The sequence below is a fragment of the Takifugu flavidus genome, chromosome 15, assembly GCF_003711565.1.
Source record: "Takifugu flavidus isolate HTHZ2018 chromosome 15, ASM371156v2, whole genome shotgun sequence".
Taxonomy (NCBI): domain Eukaryota; kingdom Metazoa; phylum Chordata; class Actinopteri; order Tetraodontiformes; family Tetraodontidae; genus Takifugu; species Takifugu flavidus.
In genome coordinates, this window is record NC_079534.1 from 7,299,345 (window position 1) to 7,324,924 (window position 25,580).

Here is a 25,580-nt window from a genome sequence, read left to right on the forward strand (position 1 = left end):
TAAAACAGATATTAGACAGAGAGAAATAAACTGAATCAGTCCATCCTGGATCATGTCGGACTCCTGTGTAACCATGTTCGTATCATTTCCTATATCTATACGTGTTATTCTGTTTGATTTTTTTTGCTTTGACCGACATTGTCACTCAAGAGTTTAAGTGGACATTATATAATCGCTAAAATAGGATTTTTAAAGTTAACTTAATTTCTGCAGGACATATAATTAAATGTATAGCAATTGTTCAGGTATAGCATAATTAAGGGTGGCCTCCACATATTGGTGTCCCTCCTCCCCAGATGTGAAAACTTTCGGTGAAGAGACTAAAAGCTGGTGGAGCAGTGGGTAAACTGGAAGGGGTCTGAAGCTGATGTGCTCCTTAAAAGCACTTCAGCGTAACGAGGGTGAGCGTGACGGCCGGTGATCACTGACTGATGTAATTGGAGTTTTTTAAGCACTGACGGTGGCAGTCATGAAGAATGATGAGATATAGTGCAGAAAAATATGGTGCACTATTAAAAATATCTGCTAAAACATGAGTCTGCACCCTGTTGTGAATGTAGTTTGTGACAACCCATAAACCTCGCCACCTTATCCCTGATGTTTGTGGTGTTTTGCTAGTATAATCACAAAGTTTGTTAGCTTTCATATGTTTCCTGGTTACCAGACTTGAAGACTTCTGTTCATTTATTCATTTTTAGTACGTCAATAGTCTTTGAGGGCTTCTGGTTGGCAAGGCAACGGCGTTCTTCCTCACACCGACGTCATTTATTCCCATCCGTGCACTTAAGTAGTCCTGTGGTGCCTCCACCCCCTCAGACCACAACATCACCTGCTTCAATGTAAGATTTTTCTCTTAACAGCAGGCGCTTGTAAAAAAGGAATTAGCATACCAGTTAAATAGTCTAAAGAGCCAAGGTGACAGTGTGACGCTGGTCTGAATGCATCCTTAATATTGGAGTTGACCTTATTTAATGTGTTCTCTCCCTTGTTTGGAAAATGTACATGCTGGTGGAAGTGTGGCAGGACTGTTTTTATCCCCAGCAACAATGAACACTAATATGTGTTAGCGCCGGGGGGCATGCGCGCCGCAGCGATAGAAACTAAAGCAACCTCCCCGGGAATTTAGAGTCAAGTGGGCAATGGCTGTTGAGCAATGTCTGGGGACAATCCTTGCATTATTACAGCAGTTGTTGTTGATGTAAAGTTGTTGTTGATGCCCCTAGCCTATCGGGAGTTACTGTTAAGTGTGCCGATACTGCCGGCACAAGAATGTAGTAAGTCCCTTGATGCTAACAGCGTCGTCCAAGATTGATGAGTTGAGGTATGTCTCTGTCATGTTTTCATCTTGAAGAAGATCCATTTTGTTCTCCAGGGAGTGAATGCTGGACAGGAAGATGGATGGAAGCAGATTTTTGTAGAGGTTAGCTTTTAGCTTAGTGGCTAGGACACCCCAATAGTCGTGTCTCTGCCAACATTCAGAGCACCATCCCATGCCCTTCTGTTGGCTGGTACTGTTGGCGAAACCGCAGCTCTGCTCGGTGCTGGGTCTCCGCAGCATAGCATTCTGGGGCTAAGTGCGCTCTCCCCAGTAGTTGAGTCCATGAAACTATATGATGTACAGAGACTTAGGTCTAATTTGTGGATCCCTTATTTTTCCCCCAAAATATCTCTAACTGTAGTATGCCCATATATTTTTACACTATATTTACACAGGGAACGAAAAAAATTCCTTTCAGAAATCAGTGGATTTGTAGATGATTTCGCTCAATCGTCGCTGTATAAACATAAATACTTATGGTTAAATGTAAAGACAGCACAACATCACCGCTGAAGAAAGCAAATGTAGTAGAAGAGTAAAAACAGAACACCATTTTTAAAGCCCCAAGCACCCGCCTGGGGCTTTAAAAATGGTGTTCTGTTTTTATAATAATATAATCCCATTATCATTTTACAATTATAGAATCCCAAGTTTTTCCCAGCTCAGAGGCCCCTACACGAGTCCCTCCCACCCACCCCACTCTACTGTATTCTCTACCTCTATTGCCTCCACCATATAACCTGCGCAGGACGATAAAGCAATAAAGTCACCGGTGACGTGTGTCACAATGTCAGAACATACTAACACATCTAATGTATTTTCCTTAAGTGCCACATTGAAAATAAATCAGCACATTAGCTTACATCAGGTGGACATTAGCAGTCGGGAGACTGATGACATTACAAACATAATGAAGTCACATTACTCAAAGGCTGCGTGTTGAGACGCTCACGGCTCTCAACACTTTGTCCTTGAGGTGTTTTATTCTTTAATTTCGCTACATTCCAAACGTGAACCGGAGCCGAGCATTGGGAGCAAAGCTCAGTAATCAGTGTAACCCAGATACCCCTGGACTCGTTGAAGTAAAGCAGAGCAAATCTTAAGTGATGCTAATGTGCATCGGTGATGACCATGAGGAACAAGTGCTAATGTGCTTCAGCAATTAGCCAAATGTTTAGCGGCTGTGACTCTCCAGAGGTGCTAGTGTGAGTCTGTCTGCTCGCTCTCTCTGCAGTGATGCATCCTTTTTTTTTTTAGAATCATTTCTTTGAGGTTTCTGTTTTTACTTTGTGTTTAGTTCCTGCTTTGTCGTTTGGTCTGTCAGCATCAGTCACTTTCATAACTCTATTCATTTTGATTTTGGTTCAGCTCGTTTTTTTGGCCGATGGTTTTGTTCCTGTGTTCAGCTTTTCTTTCCTCTGCGCATCTTCTTCTGTTCGTTCTCACCTTCTTGACTGTAAGGATTGTTTAGTACATGGTTATATGGTTGTGTTTTCATGTCCTGGACTGTTCCTAGTGTTCCCAAACCCTCCGCGCTTGGATTATCCATGAAGTCTTTTTCTCTATCTGGGGATTATGGTTTAGATTTGGATTATCACTTTGCCCTGTCTGTCTGCCCTCCTCCTTTCCCAAAGACTGTGAGTATGAAATAAAATCTTAACAATTCTGTCATTTATGGCATGCAAAGGGGAAAAAAATGGAAAGTTGCCAACAGCAGGGCCATAATTAAAAATGCAACACAAGTGCAAACAGTTTAGAAAGATGCTGTGAGCCTCTTCAATCTCAGTTATGAGCATCTGTGCTGAGACAGATGTGGCTGCACCCACTGCTGACACTGTTCAACAATGATCTTTCACGACTATAATGACACGTAAAGTGGCATAAATTTCAAACAGAAAATAGAAAATAGATACAAAATAAAATGGAAATGCTTCCAATTCACAGCTGGATGGCAAACCACAGAATGCATATCTTATTTATTGGAAACCAGAAGGGTGTGTGTGTGTGTGTGGGTGGGTGGCTGTGTGTGTACAATTTGCATTCTAATAGAAAATGAGGACATTTTTGTGATTTGAGGGCATTTTGGAGGGTCCTTGTACCTTAGGACTGTTGAGGGTTAAGGTGGTTTTAGGGGTAAGAGTGGAATACATTAGCTTTAGCCTTGTATCTTACCTGCATAGGTACATTTAGAGAGGATATGTATCAATTTACAGACTTTTTAAAAACGTTTTTAAAGTTCACAGTAACTTAAAAAGTGTGTGAGGACAGATTCACTTTTACATCTGCTTCTAGATGACTGTTTTAAACAATAATAAGGAGCTGAAAACCATCAGTGGATCTGATGATTAAGGCAGAAAAAGAGAACAAATCCAGGAATATGAGAATACCATTAATACATACAGAAGTTTTACTAAGATTTAGTCTCTAATACAGGAAATATACATAAAAAGTTCAGTAGAACATGAAAACTGATATAGAGGCCCTTATTTATGTCTATAAATAGAAAAGCATCTCTTTTCTTCCCAACAGGTAAACAGGGTAGAAAAGATATTCAGTGAGCAAACAGCAGGTTCAAGATATCCCATAATGACCAACCAATCAAATAACTGAGAGACACAACAAATCCACAGTGTGATTAGTAAAACCCGCAGCACTTTGAGGCAATATCATCATCTCTGTACTCACTTAATTGCTTTTGGTCTGAAGTTTCAAAGTTCAACAAAAAACTTTGCTGTGTAGATAACTCCAATAAACAACTGCAGCCACTATTTGTTTACTGGAATTATCAGGTAACTTCCATTACATGCATGAGGGGAATTATGATAGTGCCTGTTAGAAAAAAAAGACAATAATTGGTATTTTGAAAAGAGTTAAAATAGATTAGAAATGATCTATAGCCCAAAGTCTGTTTATCTACTGTATTTGTGTGATTTGTTTTGTAAAACACAACAAAGTGTTGCAGCATCCAATTTCAAATCTTTTATATGTGGAGAAAAGAAGCCATTCCTGTCAGTAAATATGTGGGACACTGATTGTGAGGTGGTCGATGCATCTGGACATTATCAATAAGCTGCTGCTCAGTAAATACACAATGTTCCACTTTAGTGCCCTGAGGCCATATGTGCATATGTCCCAATATAAAGACACACAGGGTCCTGCTATAAGGACATTATGAAGTTGCCATAGATTCTACAAAGTGATATAAAACAACTCTTCATTATATGGCATTAATAAGAAAAGCAGTAACAATGACAACCTGATTTGTCTTTTCACCTAACTCAAGGGATAAACGCATCTGTCCTCCTTTGGTCCAACTAGTTCTACGCCGAGAGGCTGAATTAACCTGGAGAACTCTTTAGACATCTGTAAAGATGTCTAAAGAACTTTCTTAAGAACAATGCTTGGCCATTCTCTCACTTATGTGGAACTGCTTCTCAAACTGGCAAAAGAGGGCTGGAAAAGAGGGAGAAAAAAGATGACAAGTGTTCTAACAAAATGTGGGTACAATAAACCACAGGTCAAGAAGGAACTGGCTCATTAAGTCAGGATAATGTTTAATATCCTGTATGAGGCGGAGTCAGTAACCACAGAAAAAGACCATTATTGTAGCATTAGCAGCTCATTACCCTGCTCCCTGTCCACAGTGATTAGACAAACCTTCAATAATCCTGCATATTTCTACTCAAGGTTAAATCTCTATGAAAAAAATCATGCAACCACTTATTCTGCTATATCAGGGTACCTAAACCAACCAGAGACATTACTTAAACACATGTATAGACATGTTAAAGACTAATATGTGATGACACATTTTCAGAAAGTTTCCTTTCAACTTACAGTCAAAATCTAGTTTTATCACTACTCATATTTGAAAAGTCAATCAATCAATCAATCAATCAATCAATCAATCAATCAATCAATCAATCAATCAATCAATCAATCAATCTTTATTTATCTAGCATCTGATACAATCCAAATTGTTTCTAGGCGCTTTACAGAATCCCAGGGCCTGACCCCCAACAAGCAACAGTGGCTGGAAAAACTCCCCTTTAACAGGAAGAAACCTTGAGCAGGACCGGGCTCACTTCAGTAGAGGTTGATCGCTTGGCGTAATTACAGTGTAATTACAACCAGAGCAGCATATTACACAGTCTGTAACCCAATCTGCCACACTAACAAGGAAAAGTTGAAATGACTGATTATTGATTACTTCATAACATGATAAAGAAGAGCTTGTAAAGCTGTGGAGAGGCCTCGGATTGATAATCGTGTTTGTCTTGATGGGATGTGAGTCTGCCTCTCCTGGCGGAGATCGTTATCGTCATTACTATCATTTTTCACAATTCACATCTATCGGTTGCTCCGGTGCCGAGCGCGGACGGCGGCGTGACTCCAGGATCTCATCAAAGCGCGGGTTTTCAAGGTTCAAAACATGCTATCACGTCGCGCATTTTGCCGCGTCCCTGTGCTCCGAGCCGCTGAAGAGATTCTCCCGGACTGCTCCGCGCTTTCAAAAAGCTTCAAAGGTTCTGATCATGTTGCGGGGATGAGCCGTGCGGCGGGTGCCTCCACGTTCATTTGGATGAACGCCACGCTGTGCCTGTCTGTCAGGCTGTCTTTATAATTCCCTCCATAATGCCTCCTCGCTCCTTCAGTAATGCCACATGTCTCCGTCAAGCCGAGCATCCCACGTGCTCGAAACCTGCACTTCCCGCGGTGGACGTGAGCGCAAGAGGGATTTTAAACGAATCTCGAGGTTCATCTTGCAGTCAGGAGCAACTGAAAAGTCTATTGTTCAGTTCCGTCATGCTGGAGGAAGTGTTTTTGAAACTGGCTCATACTGTGTAATGGTTTAGAAGAATGCGGTATGAATGTTTTCAGACTTTGTTAACGTCATCACGCCATGGAAGCACTTTTTCTGAATGTATTTCTATGTGGGTGATCTGCCCCAGCTGTCTGCTGGTGATGGACAGCATTTCGTTGGAAAGAGGTGAAGTGCGCATCTGCCGGTCTCAAAGCATACGGCCATTAGGCTGCTTAAATGCCGGGGCAGAAAAATGTGGAGGCCATTCCTGTTTATCTACCAGGAGCTCCTAAGACTTCCTGTCCACAGAATTAATATAGAGGGCTGGAAGGAGAGGTCCTGATTGAATCAGCTGCCAGGCAGATGAAAAATGTGGTCCCACAAAGATTAGTGTGAGAGCCCCTGTGTGTCTGCCTCCTGATTCTAATTTGTGGACTCACGTGCATGAATTCCTCACATAAACGTCACATCAAACAGGAGCAAAAGCCAATAGAATGTATTATCTGATTTGTGAAAGATAGCTTTTGCGCACACACACACACCTACACACACACACATATTGGACAATGACAACATTCCATGATTTATGGGCTTGTCTCTAATCAACCTGTGATTTTTTTGCCATATACTGCCATCTCTGTCGCTTTTGTTAAATCTATCAATCTGCTTTTGCACACGTGCCACAGGTGTAAACAGATGTTACCATCTGGGCCCTGAGAAGAAAAGACAGACGACCCGTCTCGAGCACTGAAGCTCGAATACTGTTGGTTTTATCCGACAGCAGAACATTTCGTCTCGGCGCCACTTTTTTTTTTTGTTTTGTTTTGTCTTTTTAGCCGAGCCTGTTGGCTGAATGTTTCTACCTCAGATGTGCACTCCCGCATTTAAATCATTGTCAGTTCCAGGAAGGCTGAAGGCAGAAAAGACGCGATTATTTTGGTGGATCAAATAATCATCTAACAGAGGAGAGCACTACTCTGAATCCCCGCGGGAAACTATTGTATGTGACACAATCCCTCAACGTTCTTTCTGGACACTCTGCCAGCATTGCAATTAAACCACAGCTTGCTTTATTTACAAGACCATCACGTCTAATTAATGCGCCTATAACTCAGCAGCCCGAGCACCCCTGAAGAAAAGAAGTACCGCTTTGCTTAATTACTGCAGAAATTAAATTTTAATAAAGCTAACAGAAGAACTCGACATGCAATCAGGAAGCCATTAAGTAGATGAAGGTAATCCAACAGGACTGGAGTAAAATTAGAAATCAGCTGCGAAACAAAAAGCAAAGCAGCAACTAGGCCAAGGGCTCAGAAATAGACATTTGATTAAAGCTTACTAAGATGTACTGAACAGACACTTCAAGTCATTTTTCATCCATCAGGGTGATTTTTCTGGGTAAACTTCAAACAGATACAGTATGTACTCTAACTTCATCTACATATTTATCTTTAGAACCAACGTGTATAATTCCTGCTGTACTTCCTCTAATCAAACAGGACAACGGTGTGATCAGTTCTCTGGACCTTTTTCGCTCATTTCCTTTTTATTTCCTATTTCTGGCAGATGACTTTATGTCAGAGGAGCTGTGGAACTGTCGAGGCTGCTGTGCATGTGGCCTTAATGTTAGAAATGTGAATTCAAAATGTGGGGCAAATAACAGGAGTAATGAAGACGAATGTGAAGTAAGCTTAAAGTGTCACAGTAAAACTTGAATCCTCTTCAGATGGAGTAAGGGAGAGACAGATAGAGTGTGTGTGTGTGTGTGTGGGGGGGGGGGGGGGGGGGGGGGGTCATTCTTGGGAAATGAGTCATATTTGCCCCGAGGAATGCATTCGTTAAAAATGCAGTTAGAGAGCAAATCATCTATCTGTATAGGGGAAAAAAGAAGCTAACAAAACACATTTATTTCCCTTGTTTCTTCATCAGGCTACAACGCTGTCATGCAAAAAAAGGTAAAAAAAAATGGTGTGCACATTTTTGGTCGTTTACACTGGACAAAAACAGCGGAAAAGGTGATTGTTAGCTTCTGTGCTGGTGACAAACAGATTCTGAATAACTCAAACTAAATGTGAAAAAATGGGTGATGTCACTAAAGCAGAGTTCACTGTATGCATTCATTTTACTGATATTAATACATGTTGATGATGGCAGTTTAAAAAAAACAACAATTAAATTCCTTATTAGTCCAACTATAATGTTTTTGTGTGAATTCCAGTCATCGATACACGGTTTGAACTAATTACAGGGACTTTTCCACACGGTCCTCTGTGTTTCCTGTGAGTTTCCAGAATCAGAGCAGATCCAAATGTGACAGATTGTTCATCACCTAAATGTATGTGGCTGACAAGGACGGTCCACATCAACAGACAACGGTGCGTTAAACAGCAGAAGAGACGTTGACGTTTATCGTAACAACATGGCAAACACTTTGTTTCCCTGCAGATGGACTTAAGGAGCAGTCAGACCAATCACAGGTCTGCTGGTGTACACACACTTCCTTATAAGAGGAACTCAGGGACCCGTGCAAGCTCTGCCAAGCCCTCTGGGAGTTTGTGAGCCGAGAAAGATTTCGCTCCCTGAGCATCATCGATGCTAAACCTGCCCCAGTGTGACATCTTTAAACTTTTGTCATGATGTTGTCGCCACATGTCAAAAGAACAAGTCTAACTGCAAAGCTCAGTAAGCAATGGTCAGAAATAGTCTGTAGATGCAGGTGATGAACAGTGTAGTAGAAGTAATGGATTTTGTTTCTGCACATGTGCACAAACTGGGAGTGTTTTTGTTTGGGCCAAAGCTGGCCGGTCAGCAAGATGTCTCCTGAGAAAGCTCGGAAGGTAATTTGAGCTGTGCCAGCAGCTTTCAGAGATCAAAAGCAGAAACAGTGATGTTTGTTGGGGTTTTTGTTTTTTGCTCACCTTCAAACACTTTAAATGGTAAGTGTATAGCCCACCCACGTGATTACAGTTCTAGCCAAAGCAGCAAGTCTTAATTTCAGATGACTTTCTAAATGAATCAACAAACAAAAGAACTAAATGCAGAAAATAAACTGAGCAATTGAAGACAAATTGGTTTATTTGCTTGTTATTGAGATGCTGTGTCTCTTGAGCTGTGTGAAAACACACACTCCTTAACTATTCCCTATTCACTAGATGTATGGGGAATTGGCTCAAGTGACCTAGTTAGTGCATACATCTTAGTTAGAGCGCTATGCAGGGAATAGCAGCATTAATGAACGCTGTGAATCTCTTTGCTGTGATTGGCTACATGTAGCTTTTATTAAAAGACCTAAAATTAGCAGTTCACGGGAATAAAAATGCCACATCATTACTAGCTTTATGTTTATTGTTAGCTTCTATGGTTAGTGTAGCTGCCGTAGCTGAAGAGGACTCACATTATTTGCTATTTTGTAGTTAATTAAGGACTTTAATGTCACCATTTTTATCAGTCATTAGCAAGTTGTTGATTATTGCTTTTACAGAAGCACCAGATGATTATTAAATATGAAAGACTAACAGGTGTAAGGAGACTGTTTACGAATCTCTGCAGGGAAGACAGCATACAACATACGATTTTATGAGCTTCCTTTTATTAGGTTTGAAGGTCACATGTGGTTTCTATATGCACATATTTGCATATAAAATAAATAAAGCAGCATCATTAGCATTCAGCACAGTCAACGTATTTAGATGATTAGCTATTTTAAATACAAACATGGCATAAGTCAGTCAGACAAGTGGCCAATTTTTAAAGGACACACACTGATTAATTCAGCAAATAGCAGCTAAAATGTATATGGCTATATTGGCTACAGGATGATTTATTTCAAATCTTTTATTAGAAAAACAAAAAATAATTTTAAAAAAGTGCAATTACTATTCGTTGCTAAGTGACGAAGTATTAAAAACCAACAGTAGTGAGTAAATTTGAGCATCCACACTTGTCCGCTGTAGTATTCATAATTTAAATAGTGGTGTCTTTTAAACAGATTGTACTATGATGACATAGTGCATAAATTTCCACCCAATTCAGTTTACATACCATAACCAGAATAACTACGGGAAAGAAGCCCTGTTTATTTCTTAAGGTGTTTGCAGATCTGCCTTTCCTCCCTCGCTCCCTGATCCCATCTTCTATTTTCCACTTTCTTCCTCATCGTCAGTCCTCTTTCCTCCTTTCCTGTCACCTTTCCCCCTCTTCCTCATGTCAGCTGTCGTGCCTCCCTGCTCAGTTGTCTCTTGCTTCTTTCACCTGTCACCCTTGAGAGGTTTAATCATCAGCTTAATGTCACACCCTATTTAGGGAACAGACACACACACACACACACACACACACACACACACACACACACACACACACACACACACACACACACACACACACACACACTTCCAGTGGCTTTTTTCTATCTCACTGCAACAAACATGAGAGGATCTGTTAACATGGAGGCAAACTGCTGAGCTCTGTTTGCATGTGACAATTTACTCTGCTTGGATCTCTGATAAAGTATTTAGACACACACATGTGTGTATCTTTGGCTCTTCACTGTCAATTGGGTGACAATGAGTGGCAGACATGCTGAAGCTTGACTCAACCTTTATTTTTAAACAACAGGGGCTGGCAGCTCTACACCGTGCTGACGACAGACAGACAGACAGACAGACAGACAGACAGACAGACAGACAGACAGACAGATGCAATGACATTAATTACTTGAACTATAATATATATTTTTGGGCTAATAATGGAATAAAAATGCCATCTTTAATCTGCTAAATCTTTGTTGTTATTTGTCTGGGATGATTTAACAGTGATTCAGTTGTATATACTTAAATAAACAGGAATTCATCTCAGCTCCTCTGTAGTTTATGTCACTGTCCATTGACCATTAAATAGGCTCTATTTTCACCTCATGCCCAGGTTATAGGAGACACACTTCTCCAGGGAGCAATCCCTGACAAGATGAAAATTGATGGGCATGTAAATATTTCAACAACATGGCCCATCGGGCCTGCACACCCCACACACAGCTGTCTGCCTCAGCCCAGACACTGGCTGCAGGCTCCAAATGACATTGTGTAAGCCATAAATTCCCCATTACCTGACCAGCTTTAAAGTTTCAGCTCCTTCAACTGCGTTTAACATGCTCGACCAGGACTCCTCAATGAATTATAGGAATGTCACACTTGACACCATTTTCATTATATCATATTATTTTATTATTCTTAGACAAAATCTGTGTACATTCATTCAAAAGTTACACAAAAAGCAAAGAAATATGTGGGTTTGGTTTATTATTGTTAAGATTTATAGATTCAGTTTACTATTCATCCAATCAGGGACATTTTAATTAGCTATGTTCAGAAAACCTTTTAAATTACAACAGACCTTGTTTGAATGATAATGTGGTATATTATTAATGAAAAATGTATGATAATGTGATGTTTGTCATAATCTCTGTCACTGAGTTGACAATTAGGAGGGAGACAAATCAATACCTGCATGAGGGATGCTGATGTACCTCAGGGCAGTGAAACAAGCTCTCTGTGGTTGTGCAAATGAGGAAATGGCTGCTACAAGAATAGAAGAAGGCTTTATTCAACAGAGTCCAGTCTTAGCTCAGTCTTAAGTTCATGTTTTCTTTTATACTTTGACCTTTTGGTGTCTTCTTTTATCAGACATAAAGGTCAAAAGATGTGTTTTATCTGTCAGTCTCGATGAAGGCTCTGGTTATCCACACAGACAGCTGCCGTGGCACTTTCACAGACAGCTGCCGTGGCACTTTCAGTATTGTTTGTGCCATGTGCAAGAAACTCAAACATTACGTGAAGTATTTATTTACGTATAAGTCTTTAATTCAATGATCCTGCTACAATTCTGTCATATGAGTCCGATATCTCATTGTAAACTCTTGTTTACTCATATGTTGTCCCATACATGATGCATCAAGGTCACGGGGGGAATGTTTTTGGTTTTTCATTTTCATCCTTGACCTCTTTTGCTGTTAATTTTGAGTTGCCAACAGGACAGAAGCTGAGCCCTGGTTTGAGTTGGGACTGACTGATCCTAACAGCTTTGGTTCAGCCTGTGAGACTGACATAACAAGGTCAGAAGCCGCAGCAGGGAGACATAGATGTCTGAAAGTTCCTACCTTACAAGCCTGAACAACACCCCTCAGATGATCAACAATTCGCAACCGTCACGATTCAAACCCATCCAAGCTTTGACTTCATTTATTTCAAACTGAATTAGCCTAAAAGCTGCTGGAACCTTAAAGTTTTATTATTTAATCTGTTCTGATTGATATCATGTCAATTCCACTAAGTGATCTGAGAGGTTTTCTCTTTTTTCACATATACTTTATTACTATCTTTTAATAGTCCATCCATCCATCCATCCATCCATCCATCCATCCATCCATCCATACATCACCACTGTGTGTATACAGCCTGAATAAAACAGTATATATCCACATACACAGACACACACAAACACATATATATTATTCTGCAAATTAAATCCAAAATAATTACAAATATAAAAAGTAAATACAGAAATAGCTCCAGCAAAGTTACTGATTAACTTAAAATTGTTGTTCTACTTTATGTTGATGGTGATGAAGATTAAAATCCACTAGATTAGGAGTTTAAAACTGCATTTCAGACAGAAGAACCTTTGAATGAGCTCAGACAGAAAAGTAATATTGATTGATGAGGAAAAGTGGCTGTCAAAGTGTGAGAAATGACTGAGCTGGAGGCAAAGATGACAAAGACGTGAGTCTCGCCTCAGATGCTTCCATCACACTTAAAGTCTGACCTCGTGAAAACGTTCCAAGGAAAAACTGCTGCAAGGTTGTTAGAAGAAGAGAATGAGCAGGAAGGGTTTTGGGTCTCAGTATAAGAGGGGCTGAAATCCTCAGAGAGAATCCACTGGCTTTGCCTTTCCATGAGCTCACTGAAGACGTGTCCATTCGATGGGACAGCTCAAAGGTTTTAGTTACCGCTGCCTCCCGTTTCTGACAGTCTCGTGTGTGGAGAGCTCAGCACAGGGTGGGATTGGACACAAAGAACATACAATTGGGGAAGGAATAGTCAGCAAATGATCACAGTGGAAGGTAAATGGTCCAATATATACCGGAGCTGCGCCTTTGCTCTGGGGCTTACGGACTTCACAATCCAAACTGCATTGATTTCAGCCTGGGTTTGCATTTCTCATGGGAGGAGGGAACTGAGAGGTACTACTCAACTCATTTAAAGTGTATATCATTTATTTTTTTCTTCTTTTACAGCAGTTAAAGGAAAAGCTATTACAGTTGCATCCAGATCCATAACAGCAGAGCTCTGAGGTTATCAATATCTATTGCCAGCCACCCGGCCACAAAGAAAGACTGAAAACAACCTATAAACTCTTGCTACCACGCTCGCCCTCTGTCTGGAGATTTAAACAGATGAGGAAATTTCAATATAAAAGGGAAGAATAACACAAAAGACACAGTTAAGATGACTGGAAGTGAAAGCAGTTATTCCCCCTTCTTGAGCTTTCTCATTACCTTTCTGATTTGGTTTAATTTCTTGACAGGTGGAGAAACTGCATGATATTACTGTCAGGTTCTAAAGTATGAAGTGGGCTTCATGAAGTGGTTCTTCAGACAGCAGAAATAATTGTTTGAAGGGAGTGGCAGAAAATGAATGGTTGGAAAACTGTCAGGGTCAAAGATGGCCCATTAGTCTGCACTGCAAGCCCATTTCCCACAGTACACTTCACAACCAATAACGGGCTGATTGTCAAATTTTAAACGGCCCATGGAACTTCTCAGCCCAGTCCGCACCGACTGAGCTACCACTACCCTCTGATTCAGGTTTAAAAAAAAAAAAAAAATGGCCCTCACATACTGACAGGCTCAAAACAAATAAATAAAGCAAAACAGGTGCATGATGGTCCATAACGTTTTCTGAAGAACAATATGTTGGATACAAACATGTCGGCGATGCAGAATGTGCTGCACACTTGTTACAGAGAAGTAAATATAGCAATTATATTTGACTTTACTACTGTTCTTTTCTTTAAGTTATTTTGGTTTGTCCTGATTGAACTTTGAACTTATATTTTGTCAGTCTTGAATGGAGTTAGAGGTCATTGATGTTTAACCTTTTTCATCTCTGTCAGTTTGGGGCAAAAATGGTCCAACACTGGGGGAAAAAGACTTTGAAAGGAAAGCAGTCGCTCAAACACAGTCAGGAATTTCTCCTCACCGGGGTGATAAATCAAGATGGTCTGAGAGGCCTCTAAATACTTCGATCAAAGGCAATTCTCAGAAAGGTCTGTTAATCGAAGCCAAGGGCTGACACACCGGTTCTAAACATGGTCGATGACAGTGATGCAGAGCCGCAGGATTATTTTTTATTGACAAGGACACTGTGGCCAAAGAGCTCTTGGATACAATATTCAACTGTTTACTCAAAGACAATGTCGCATCAGCAGCAATAACTAGCAGTTTCCACTAATTAACCCACAATTCTTACTATTTAAATAAAAAAAAAACACAAAACTTTTGTTGACTGAATTATCTCAGATGTCTCAATGTTATCAATGTTTCGTTGACTGAATTATCTCAATTTTATCCTGACATCACAGATGAGGTTGGCTCAGGAATATATCAGGAACATTCACATATATCAGAGAAATCAAACCTGGCTTGTGGCACTCGCATCAAACCTAAAAGTAGCATCTCTCTCTGAAAAGATGATGGTAGAACACCGTGCTGCCTTTGAACTGGTGTCCTGTGTGTGTGTGTGTGTGCGTGTTTGTGTGTGTGTGTGTGTGTGTGTAGCAGCTCTCCTGCAGGTTGAGAACCTGACAGATCGGGGACAGCCTGTGATGACAGTAGCAAATTAAGATGTATGTCTTCTGCCGGGCTGATGAAATCAGGACATCAGAGCGAGAAACCCCCCCAAAAAATGACTCTTCCACTTTCTCCCCACATTCCTCTGTGCTTGCTCCCATTAACAGCAGATCATCTTTGAACCTCTGGTGGATATGGTTTACATTTTGTTTTCATGGGCACACGTTACTCAATCTTGCATTTTGTTTGTTTTAAGGACTCTCAAAGGCAGACTGTTCATGCGGTGCCATAAATTACCACACCTTAATCTTAGGAGAAGCAGGAAAAATCTCTCGAGCCAACGTCCGACTGTTTGTCCTAATCTGCTCCCACTGGCCTCTGTGAGCCTGCATACAGATTGCACTTTCTTCTGCCTTGATCTCCCACTGTCTGACAGTTGTATAAAAAATATACATAGGCAATTGTTACATTTTTAAAAATAAACTATATCAACAAGATATGTGGGAGACCACAAAAATGGATCTGTATTTAAGTGTGCTACCTGCTCTACCTGACTTATTTATCTTCCTGCGTGCGCTCCTTTTCACCAGTGATACGATTCTTATCTATTACTGCTACTGATTATCAGAAAAAAAACAAAAAACAGTAAGATGTGTTTCGAGTGGAAATAGCTGTTGGGATGTCTGGGGGGTTGTAATCCAACAAAAAATAGGAAAAAATAGAAAACTCTGGTCGATCATTAATGTACTGGAGCATATATAGTGGGGTGCCCAAATCCAGATCTTAAAGGCCGCAGTTGAGCCAGCTTTTCTGCCCTTCCGAGCTGAAAGTAATTCCTTTTCTGTCCGACCAGGTAGACATTGGTTTCACATGGGATCTCACCTACCTTAGACGATCTATTTTCTGCCTGGTAAGACAGAAAACCTGGCACATCTGCGTTTAGCGAGGTCTGGATTTGGGCATCCCTGGTCTATGGAATGCAATCAAAGTTGTCAACAATGAAAAGCTTTTTTAGTTTATCAAACTTCGGGACCCTGAACTTGAACCTGCTACAGCAGACTATTCTAGAATCAGAGGCCTCCTCTTTCTCCTAACTGCTTCAGATTCAGCTGCAAAATATCCCAAAACTTGCTGCTCCAGCTCCTGTCCATGAATTTCACACTCCAGTTCTAAGAGGTTGCCCTCGGTGGCGTAAACATGACATCCAATGAGGCCATTTATCATAAAGAGTGCAGTGGCTGTGAGTGCCTTCTTCCAAGCATAGCCAATGAACGAATGTGGATTCCAGTGCGTTATAGATCAGCTCCTGCTCTGAATGTCATGCTCTTCACACAAAAACTAAATATTTATTAGAGGTACAGGAAGCACTTGGATGCCAAGGCAGTCTCATTTCAACTATGGCTATAGTCTGACTAAAATGTAGGTAAGAGGAAACTCACCTCAATGACACAATGGAGAATTTCACTGTCAAAAGCAAGTTTAATAATATATGTAACTGGGGTCGGCAAAGGTTTTTCAGGTGGCTTTTAGGTGCAGTGTGATCCGTAAAACTCTCAGGATCAATGGGTTTTAAAGACAACAGATGCATCAGTCATTAAATAGTTTGGACAGACTTTTCCCATTCCTACCTACTTGGGATAAAAGCTTCAGGAATTTCTTCATCAATGTTTTAACCGCATTCCACCTGACCACAATAAAATTGCATTAAATCACATTAATATGATTATTTTAGAGCTGCAGGGACATGTATGTCCAACATCTGTAGTGAGCTTCTCACTTTTACACAATTTAGTTATTCAAAACTAATCAATAAAACCATTCATCTGCATTAGTTAATGATATTTCACAGTACATGCTGCAGCCTTGTTATCGCGGAACAATAACTTGCATTTACTATTCATTGCAATAACCACAAAACCTTTATGTTTCATTCCAATCCAAAATAAACATCTGCAGACGTGAAAATAGCTACCAGAGCAAATAAAGCTACAGTCTTTCCCAGAGGGCATTTTTATCTTTTCTTTATATCTCACCTCCTGCACAATTTATAGCTCAACAATAAAGGATCCATTTCTAATAGTGTAGCGGGGTTTTACTGACACTAATGAGTGGCTGTGCTCCTGCTGCTGATAGTTACTGTCAATCACACAATTTCCTCTTTCAAATTGCTTCTTAGAAGCTTCAGAGAGAAACAATTTGGCAAGAAAAATGTGAGCAACTGTAAAAGGGAGGTGGGGATATAAAGAGTATCAATGGCAAGCAAAGGACCCAGACTAATAAACACGCACAAATATGCAGTTAAAGTCAGCTACCATCTTCAAATCACTGTTACTGACTAAGAAGCTGCCTTCAGTAGTGTAGGTTTGTGATTAAATTGGGCGAGATTTTGCAGTATAGCATGTTTCATCTTTATGTTTCCACTCTACAGGAGACGCGGTGGATTGTGGGTCATGGACCATATCAAACTCCGGGTATCATATATGGAAGCCTATAAATCCAGGTAAGGGAGGCTGACTCCATCTCTACTTTTAAGATTAGACTCAAAACCTTCCTCTTTGAGAGAGGTTATAATGCAGTAATTCTGTAGTTGCAGTCATTATTCTAGTCACACTAATTATCATATTTAGAACAGCGTCATCTAATTACTTTAGCTACCATCTTAGTTATGCTGCCACAGGTTAAGGTTGCCGGGGTCCAGAACCTCTGTCCTCCTCCTTCTCCTTCTCTCTCCCCACCAGGCCATCAGCACGAGGGTCCCCACATATTTCCTGGTCCTGCTCAAGGTTTCTTCCTGTTAATGGGGAGTTTTTCCTTGCCACTCTTGCTTGTTGGGGTTCACGCCCTGGGATTCTGGAAGACTTTTGATTGTAACACATGCTAAATAAAATAAAGAGGCGATTTGATTGGATGAATGAGAATAGGATTTGGGTTAGGTTATAACAATCAAAAACTAGTGTTTGTTTTGGTTATTTTCTTATATTTGAGAAATAAAGAGCAAAACTAGCTGTAAATGCTCATGACAATGGGGTTAGTGTCACATTTTATATTCTTCAGTTAAATCGAACATTTATATTTGATTCAAACTTTGGTCATGGCGTTGAGCTAAAATCCAAACTAAATACAGGGAAACAACCCCCGTGTTGCTGCAATAGACTGCTGTTCAGGGTCACCCCATGCTGCTCTCCTGCTCCACCTGTTGCATTCAGGATGTGTATGAAATCCAAATAACTGAATCCTACAAACCTAGAAGGAGCCTCAGTGAGATTTCAGTGATAGCAATGATCAGGTCAATTAACACACTGAGGCGTAAATAAGGATGCAGAATGTTCCTCTGACCACTAATTGGAATTTTTTATCGAGTGAGCTGATACGACCAGGATTTATTACGTTCACTGACTCAACATGGACAGCACCTGTACACAGTGTCACAAAAGCTGCATTTAAAGATCAAAGACTGAGCATTTAGAGCCACCGCGTGCTTTACGTGCTGGCTGGAATTTTGTAAATGAAACTATCAATAGGACAGTGACGGAGAGACAAGCAGGTAATTGTGGCTAATCATATTGGCAACAAATAATACCGCATCCGTCAAATTTGCAGATTATTACCATAACACAGATGAAAATTATAACAGCAGAGTGGATTCATCATTTATCTGTAATTAGTCTGAATTGCACATTAGACAGGAAACCAATAAAGAATGCAGTAACAAGAAAACATTTTCAGAATGAAGAGTAATAATCTGTGCTTTCATGTGCAGCAACGTCCCCGATGCAATTTTATCAGCTTGGAATCGAAAAGGCATTTCCAAAAGTCACCCAAGTGTTAAAGGGAACCCTGTGTTTAGTCTTCAAGCAAATCCCTGGTCAAGTTCAACACGTTCAAGTTCAACACTTTAGGGTGGGTCACAATTGAACACCGTTGAACTAGTGAAATGTGGCTGGATAGACCTTCCACATCTGCATATGCACATCCTCACCATCACTATCAAACTACAGCCCAGTGCCAAACTGGTTTTCACCTACAACACAACCACTGGTGTGAATGTGTTTCCTGATTTTTCTCAAAAGCCCTATTGCTGTAGGTTTACTTCCTTTGATGTAGTTTTCACTATATCTTGTTATAGAGTGTTTGGAAGTTGTGGGTGTTAAAGTGACATCATACTTTTGACTCGAAACAGCAAACCAAAGCCAGCAGTGGACAAAATCCAACTATAATAATGAAGGAAACAGGGCAGCCGCTTGACTGTTTGTGTCTGGGCAGCAGGGTTCCCACTGGAAACCCGGAACCGTGTTGAGCCCCCCACCGCCAGTTTTCATTAAAATATTATTCCCTGCAGTGACGTGTAATGTAAGGAAATGTCAGATACAAATTCAGACATTAATACGGAGTGCCAGCCCTGACAGAGTGGCTGTTCTCTCTGTTTTCCCCTCATTTATTTCCCTCAACCCCATAATGAATTAACTGTCACATAAATTAGGCTTTTAAATAAATTATACAAACAGTTCAGTCACCACGGTCTTATGGAAATACATGTATCACAGAGGGCCACAAGTATCACGGAGGGTACTATTTACTGTCATATATAAGTGTTAAAAACAGAATACCCGCTGCAGGGATTTCTGGACACCTCTGTAGCTCATCACAGCACAACATACAGAGACAAACAAGATAAACAACAGTTGCTAGTGATCTTTGCATCAACTCATCTGCTGTCAGCCATGGAAGGCATTTTGAACGGTGTAGTGCTGCAACAAACAGACATTCTAAACTCAACAAGAACCTATAGAAGGAGCTATGTTGACTGTACGCAGCGATGCGTTGCCTAGCATAACAGACTGCTCTGATAAAAGTTTTATTGATCTATTCTGACGCCTGACACGCAGATCTAAAGAGGCTCAGCTTCTGGACGGGATTACCGTGATTAACGTTTGTATTTTACATCATCTAAACAACGAGGGGGAACAAACATGGACAAATGTGGTTGTGTGATACTTTGCAGATGTGCGCCACAAAAACGTGTGATGCACTTATTTACTCCTGTGTAACATCTGCAAGCATTCCAGATGTTTTGCAGAAGGGAAACAAATTAAACTTAACGCTTGCGCTTAACTGATTTAACATATGAGTTATGTTACTTTCAAAGCATCTGCTTTATTTTATTTAAACTACTATCATTTTTAAAAATAAGTTTGTGCATCATCTCATAGTCACACAGGTTATTGTACTACTGATTATTAGGTATCAGAAGCTATTAGGTTTCTTCTATTCTTGGATCTTCATGCGACAGCAGGAATCTGCTGGACCACTGAAAATAATGCAACTTTTGAGCCAGTTGGACAACAAAAGCAGATCTGTCATTCATTCAGAGGTAATGGAGCAGAAGACCTGGAGAACATTAGCGTTGAAGTTCTCAGGAAAAATACTGACACTGCAGAGACAAGCTGCTGTCACGGCTGCAGAAGGTGGAGTGAACCCAATATTCAAGTTAAGAGAGGATAAAAACTGGAGGTCTCACTTCAGATGATATTTGATGAGCTCAGAGCAACCCTCTGTAGGTTTTAGGAACATTATAAAGTAAAATAGGGTTTTAGAGTAGAACAAACCGTATTTTCATAAAGGTCCGATGTTCTGATCCCAAGGGAAAGAGTTGGTGGAGTTACTCAAAGAAAGAGAGGCTTATTTTAAGGTGGAGCCTGAACTGAATCTGCAGCTACGTCCACGTCTAGAGCAACAGTGAGACCTTTAAAACCCAGAACAGAGCCAAGATTCAGCACCACGGACAGCAACACTGACTTTAACGCAGAGCCTGAAGTTTTCCAGAGACACAACAGTATGGTCCAGCCAGCATGGAATCCGTTAAGTCTAATGTTGGAAGAGCTTCATAACTCATAAACAATGGCATGTTTGAACAGACAGAGTTCACTGGGAGCGCTGGAGTAAAGTGGCCAGTTAACCAGCAGGCCAACAGAAGCACGTGTGTTAATCTCCATTAGAAACAGCTCTGAATGAACACATGCAAGACTTGAGAAATGGTGTTATTAAAATGCTGTGTGGCCTGTTATTGGTCTAAAACGTCCCCCACGCTCCATGACTTATCAATGCCAATTACTAAACTATTTAAGTTTCCTTGACTGACACAGAAAAGCATTTGAAGCGTTCCCTTCATTTAGTGTTTGTGCAGTTTCAGGGTATTTCCTTTCATGAGTGTAAATATGAAATTAGCCGGGCCTGAGCTAACTGAAGCAGCCTCGGTGTGGTAATAATAAAAGCTTCAACTAAATAGGATGCTAATGAGCCGCAGTCTGTTTCCGGAAACTCACCCAGGATGAAAAAGGGCAGCTCGGTGTTTTCCAGGTCGTCCACCACCACCACGTCGCCGGGAAAATCGTTTCTGACGGAGAAAAGCAGCTTTGGTTCGGAGGCCGACGGGCTGTGCATGATGCTCAGGTCGTTCTCCCTCAGAAACGGCAGCGCGGAGACGGTGACGCTCTTCATCTTACACTCGCTGTCTTCGCCCGGGTCCTCGTCGCCGTTCAGTCCGCCGACGTTCGGCGTCAGAAACGCCACAAATAACCAAATCAGAGCCAGAGGCAGCAGCTGTATGCTCGGGCCCATGTTGATGCTCGCCATCTCCGGTGCTCCGTTTCCTCTCCCCTCCCAGCTGTTTCTCTCTGAGTCGCGCTGGTTCGATCTCTTCAGTCCGGCAAGACGGAGAAACCAGCAGTAGCTGAGAGGCGGGGAGTGTGTGCTGCTCCGCGGGCTCTGCCTGTGAAGGAATCAAGCGCCTCTTGTTCCTGCTCTCTCTGCGTGTTTGGAGATGCGGCGCAGAGCAGTGACCGTGTCACTGCTGCGTGTTTCCGGCAGTGCAAGAGATCGATAAACTGTCTAAATGGATCTTTAATGGCTTGTCATAGATTAGCAGACGCAGCAAACAGAATGCCTTTTGGGTTCCATCACTAAAAGCATCAGCGTGCCAGTGCAAAGTCCACATGCTTCTTCAGAATTTTAGTTACTTCTTTAATCACCAGTCAGTCAGTTAGTTAGTTAGTTAGTTAGTTAGTTAGTTAGTTAGTTAGACCATCCCACTCGATCAGTTTGGAAGGACCTTTTTAAGTCCAATTCACTGCCCTCCACCAACCAAGATTGTCAAGATGTAATTTTAATTTAAAATAATCTCCAAAATAACGCAAAGGCAAGAATTTGAATAATTTGACACAGAAATTAATCAATTTCCGCATCAATATAATCCATGTCCCCACCACCACCAGCCTTGGAATGTGGGTAAAGAGCTGGATCTTGAAGACCCTCTGCTTTAAGCAGAGCCTCTCGATTCGCTTGGGTGTATGAGATCTTCCCAGCTTCCTTCCCTGCCATTTGATCCAACTCAGCAACATTTGGTCTCAGATCAGATCAGATCTTTTACAGCCTGAGAAGTAAGGTTTCATGTTTCAATATCCAGTTTCATCAGCACGGGTGCCCAAATCTGGTCCTCAAGGGACCTTGTCAAATTTTCTGCCACACCGTAGACGACACTTTCACTTGGGATCCCACTCTCCAGCGATGAAGCATTTTCTGCCCTGTAGGACAGGAAACGGGCCAGCCTGCAGCCCTCGAGGACTAGATTTGGGCACCCCTAAGGTTTGTGTCATTGTTCGCCAGAGGCCAGACTCTAAACATGAGAATTTAGCCTCAGCTATTTGAAGAATGCCACTTGGTTTTAGAGACAGGGACCCTCCAAGAAGCTGTGTGTTTCTCTGTCACCATGTTTTTACAGCGTTGTAGTCGTCTGCTATTTCTCGTTTTCATCTTTGTTGCCTCTCATCTTCAACAGAAAGCAAAAGTCTAAAATGGGGCAGTTTTTCCGATTGAAGCTGAACAACCAGCTGGGGGTGGTGGAGTGACATTGGCTGCCCTGAAATGACGTTAAGCTTTAAGAAGTAGCTGGACAGAGAAAGTGGTTGGATTCCCTTTGTGGCCCAACTATCACTCATTCATTATTGATGATGGGCTGCTGGAGGGAAAATTCATCAGTTTTAAAATAAGATCAAATGCTGTTTTAAAGAGTCTGCTGCTAAAAGTGTTTGACCCTCTTGCTATGAGATTCTTTGACAGTTTGCCTGTCCAGAAGAAATAAGTGAATAGATGAAAGCAGAGTGAGCCTTTTTTCCCCCTCTTACTCTGCCTTAAAAAATGTGGAGAAACTTGTTAACGATCATCTGAAGCCAACTCACACATGGACTGGGCATGAAATGGATTTTATTTGATTTTTTTTATATGGTTCAAGGGTGGTCTTTGCTGATGGGTTTTTGCTTTTATCCTGTCATATGAAAAATCTAATATTGGTAAGCACCAGCATCTTTGTTGTGTGGATGTGCAGAATTCCTTATGAGCAAGTGAGTTTATCTTTTTTTATTATTGGAGTTTACCAGTGTGTCAGTGTGAGTGTGAATGTTTGAATTGCAGAAATGTTCACCTTTGAGTGGTTGCACTTTAAGCTTAGTTGTTAAGTTTCCCTAATGTAAATATGGATAAATGTCTACTGTGACATACTAAAACCAAATTACATACATTCATTAGTGTTGACCTGTGCAAGAAAAGAAAAAATCTGGTTAACAGAAGGTGAAGGAAGGAATGTAGGGCTGTGTGCAAGCAGGGGGGCTTGTGAAGGAGAGGTGGACCTGCGATAGATTCCCTCATGCTAGTTCTGGCCTTCTGTTGTTAATCAAAAGGAGGCTGAAAGAGGGTAGAAGCTGAAGAAAGAGCGTCAGTGAGAGTTAAGAAAGAGGCAGCGAAGGGGAAGAGGAGAGAGCACATACATCAGCCACTGTGACTAGCAGGTGCAGAAGCGTCGGGGAGGGTAGACCGAGGGCCTGATGAAGAGAAGGACCGCTTTGTCTCATCTCGAAACTCTTCCCATTACCAGACAAGCAAAGCTTTGCCCCACTGTGTAGACGCTTCTGTGATGAGGAGAGAGCAGATTCATCTCCTCAGCTCAGCCTCCCCTCGGCCCCTGCATGGGCTGTAAAGTGGATTACAGCTGAAAAAAGACCCTTTGTCATCCTGCTGCTGGATCCCTCGAACATCTGGTTCAAATCATCCAGTCTCACCTCTTTAACAGAGGTTAGACCTAGTGCTGGATCAGAACTGTTGTTCATCCTTATCAAGGGCTCATATTGAAATGTTGATAAGTATACTGTGGCTTGCTGATATTAAATGGAGCCTTTTTGAATAGTTTGCCTCCCAGGATGTTTAGCACGATATTAAAGTGGAATGAAATCAGATTTTAAAACAGCAACTCAAAAAAAAATCCTTCCTTTACTTCCATCACTGAAAGCTAAATTTGAAGCTTATCGTTGGATTTATAACAATGCGCATTTTACTCCAAGCTTACTCCAGTTTTCCCATAATCCCCTGCAATCATCTGCGCTTTTGCCTCACAATAATCTGAAGGAACATCTCAGCGCTGTCTTTATTATGAAAAACAGAGATGGCACATACTGCACAGTCCTTTACATGCCAGGGATCAATTTCTCAAATGGTGCAAATTCTAAATTAACTCGAGTCTTCTTTGGCTCCTATTCAAAAAACACAACGTTTGTGTCCAAGTCTTGATTCTTCTACATTGTGTAGATTCTTCTTTATTTTCCTACACACCCATCCTGCAAAGGTATGGGTCCATTATGTATACAAGTTCTGACACACATCAGCAGACTTGTTATAGGTATAGCAATGAAATGTTTAAAAATCAATTTAAATAGTCAAATCAATCCTAAATTAAATATAATCTATGCGTGTCATGTTCTTTCAGGGTGACAAGAAGAGTCCTTCAAGGTGTTTAATTAGAGTAAACGGAGACCACATCCTGGTCACTTGAATGCATTAATGCACAGTGCTAAGGACGGGTGATATGACGTCACATTTCCCGTCAAGGATTGAAACGCGAGTCCTCCTGTCGCCCACTGACACAAAGGCAGTGCCTGACCCGTTTCCCCTCTGCTTCAGGTCCACTGCCCCTGTTGCTCTTAAAATCCAGCCCATAAATTCTCCAATCCAGTTCGGATGTTAACAACATCAAAACAAAAGCTTTGAGTCTGTAAAGACAATGTTTCAGCCACGTTAAAGTCACCTGTGTTCTGGGTGGACCGGTGTCTTTGTTAGTTCCCTGACAGTTTAGAAAGCTAGAAAATCTAGTATGCGATAAAAGACTGGAGTTCTCGCTTGCAAGCGTTTTGCCTTAGTGGATCACTGGTTCACAGTGCTGCTGTCTCAGTGTTTTAGCAGATGAAAAACAAGTGGAGTCAGGAAGATTGATGGCTTCGTGGTGGGTATTGTCCCACAGCAGTGTCTTTCTCTCTACCAGTTCAGAGTTATTTTAACAATAGAAAAGGGGCAATGGACCTTAGAGTGGCACCGTTTTAAAAACAGACAAAAGAAGCCTGAAAAAGGCCCAGGCGGGCGTGTCTGCATTTTCTTCCTGACAGTAGACAGAAGCAGAGCTTTGTGATGTAGAAATTAGCCTTGAGTCAGCAGATCTTTCAAAATTAGGTTTGAATGTGACACTGTAGATGAAGTATTGCTGCGCGTCGCACTTTTGTAAAACACAACCAGTGGAG

General features: G+C 41.2%; 1 protein-coding gene across 2 annotated transcripts in view; it reads right to left on the reverse strand.

Annotated features, from left to right (window-relative positions):
• astn1 (astrotactin 1) overlaps positions 1–21,762 on the reverse strand; it is a 260,250-nt gene extending 238,488 nt beyond the window's left edge. For both annotated transcript variants that reach the window (XM_057056562.1, XM_057056561.1), the window contains exon 1: positions 21,288–21,762. In XM_057056562.1, the coding sequence (XP_056912542.1) occupies positions 21,288–21,597 (310 nt within the window). In that variant the 5' untranslated portion in view covers positions 21,598–21,762. The remainder of the gene's footprint in view (positions 1–21,287) is intronic.
• Between the last annotated feature and the right edge of the window lie 3,818 nt (positions 21,763–25,580).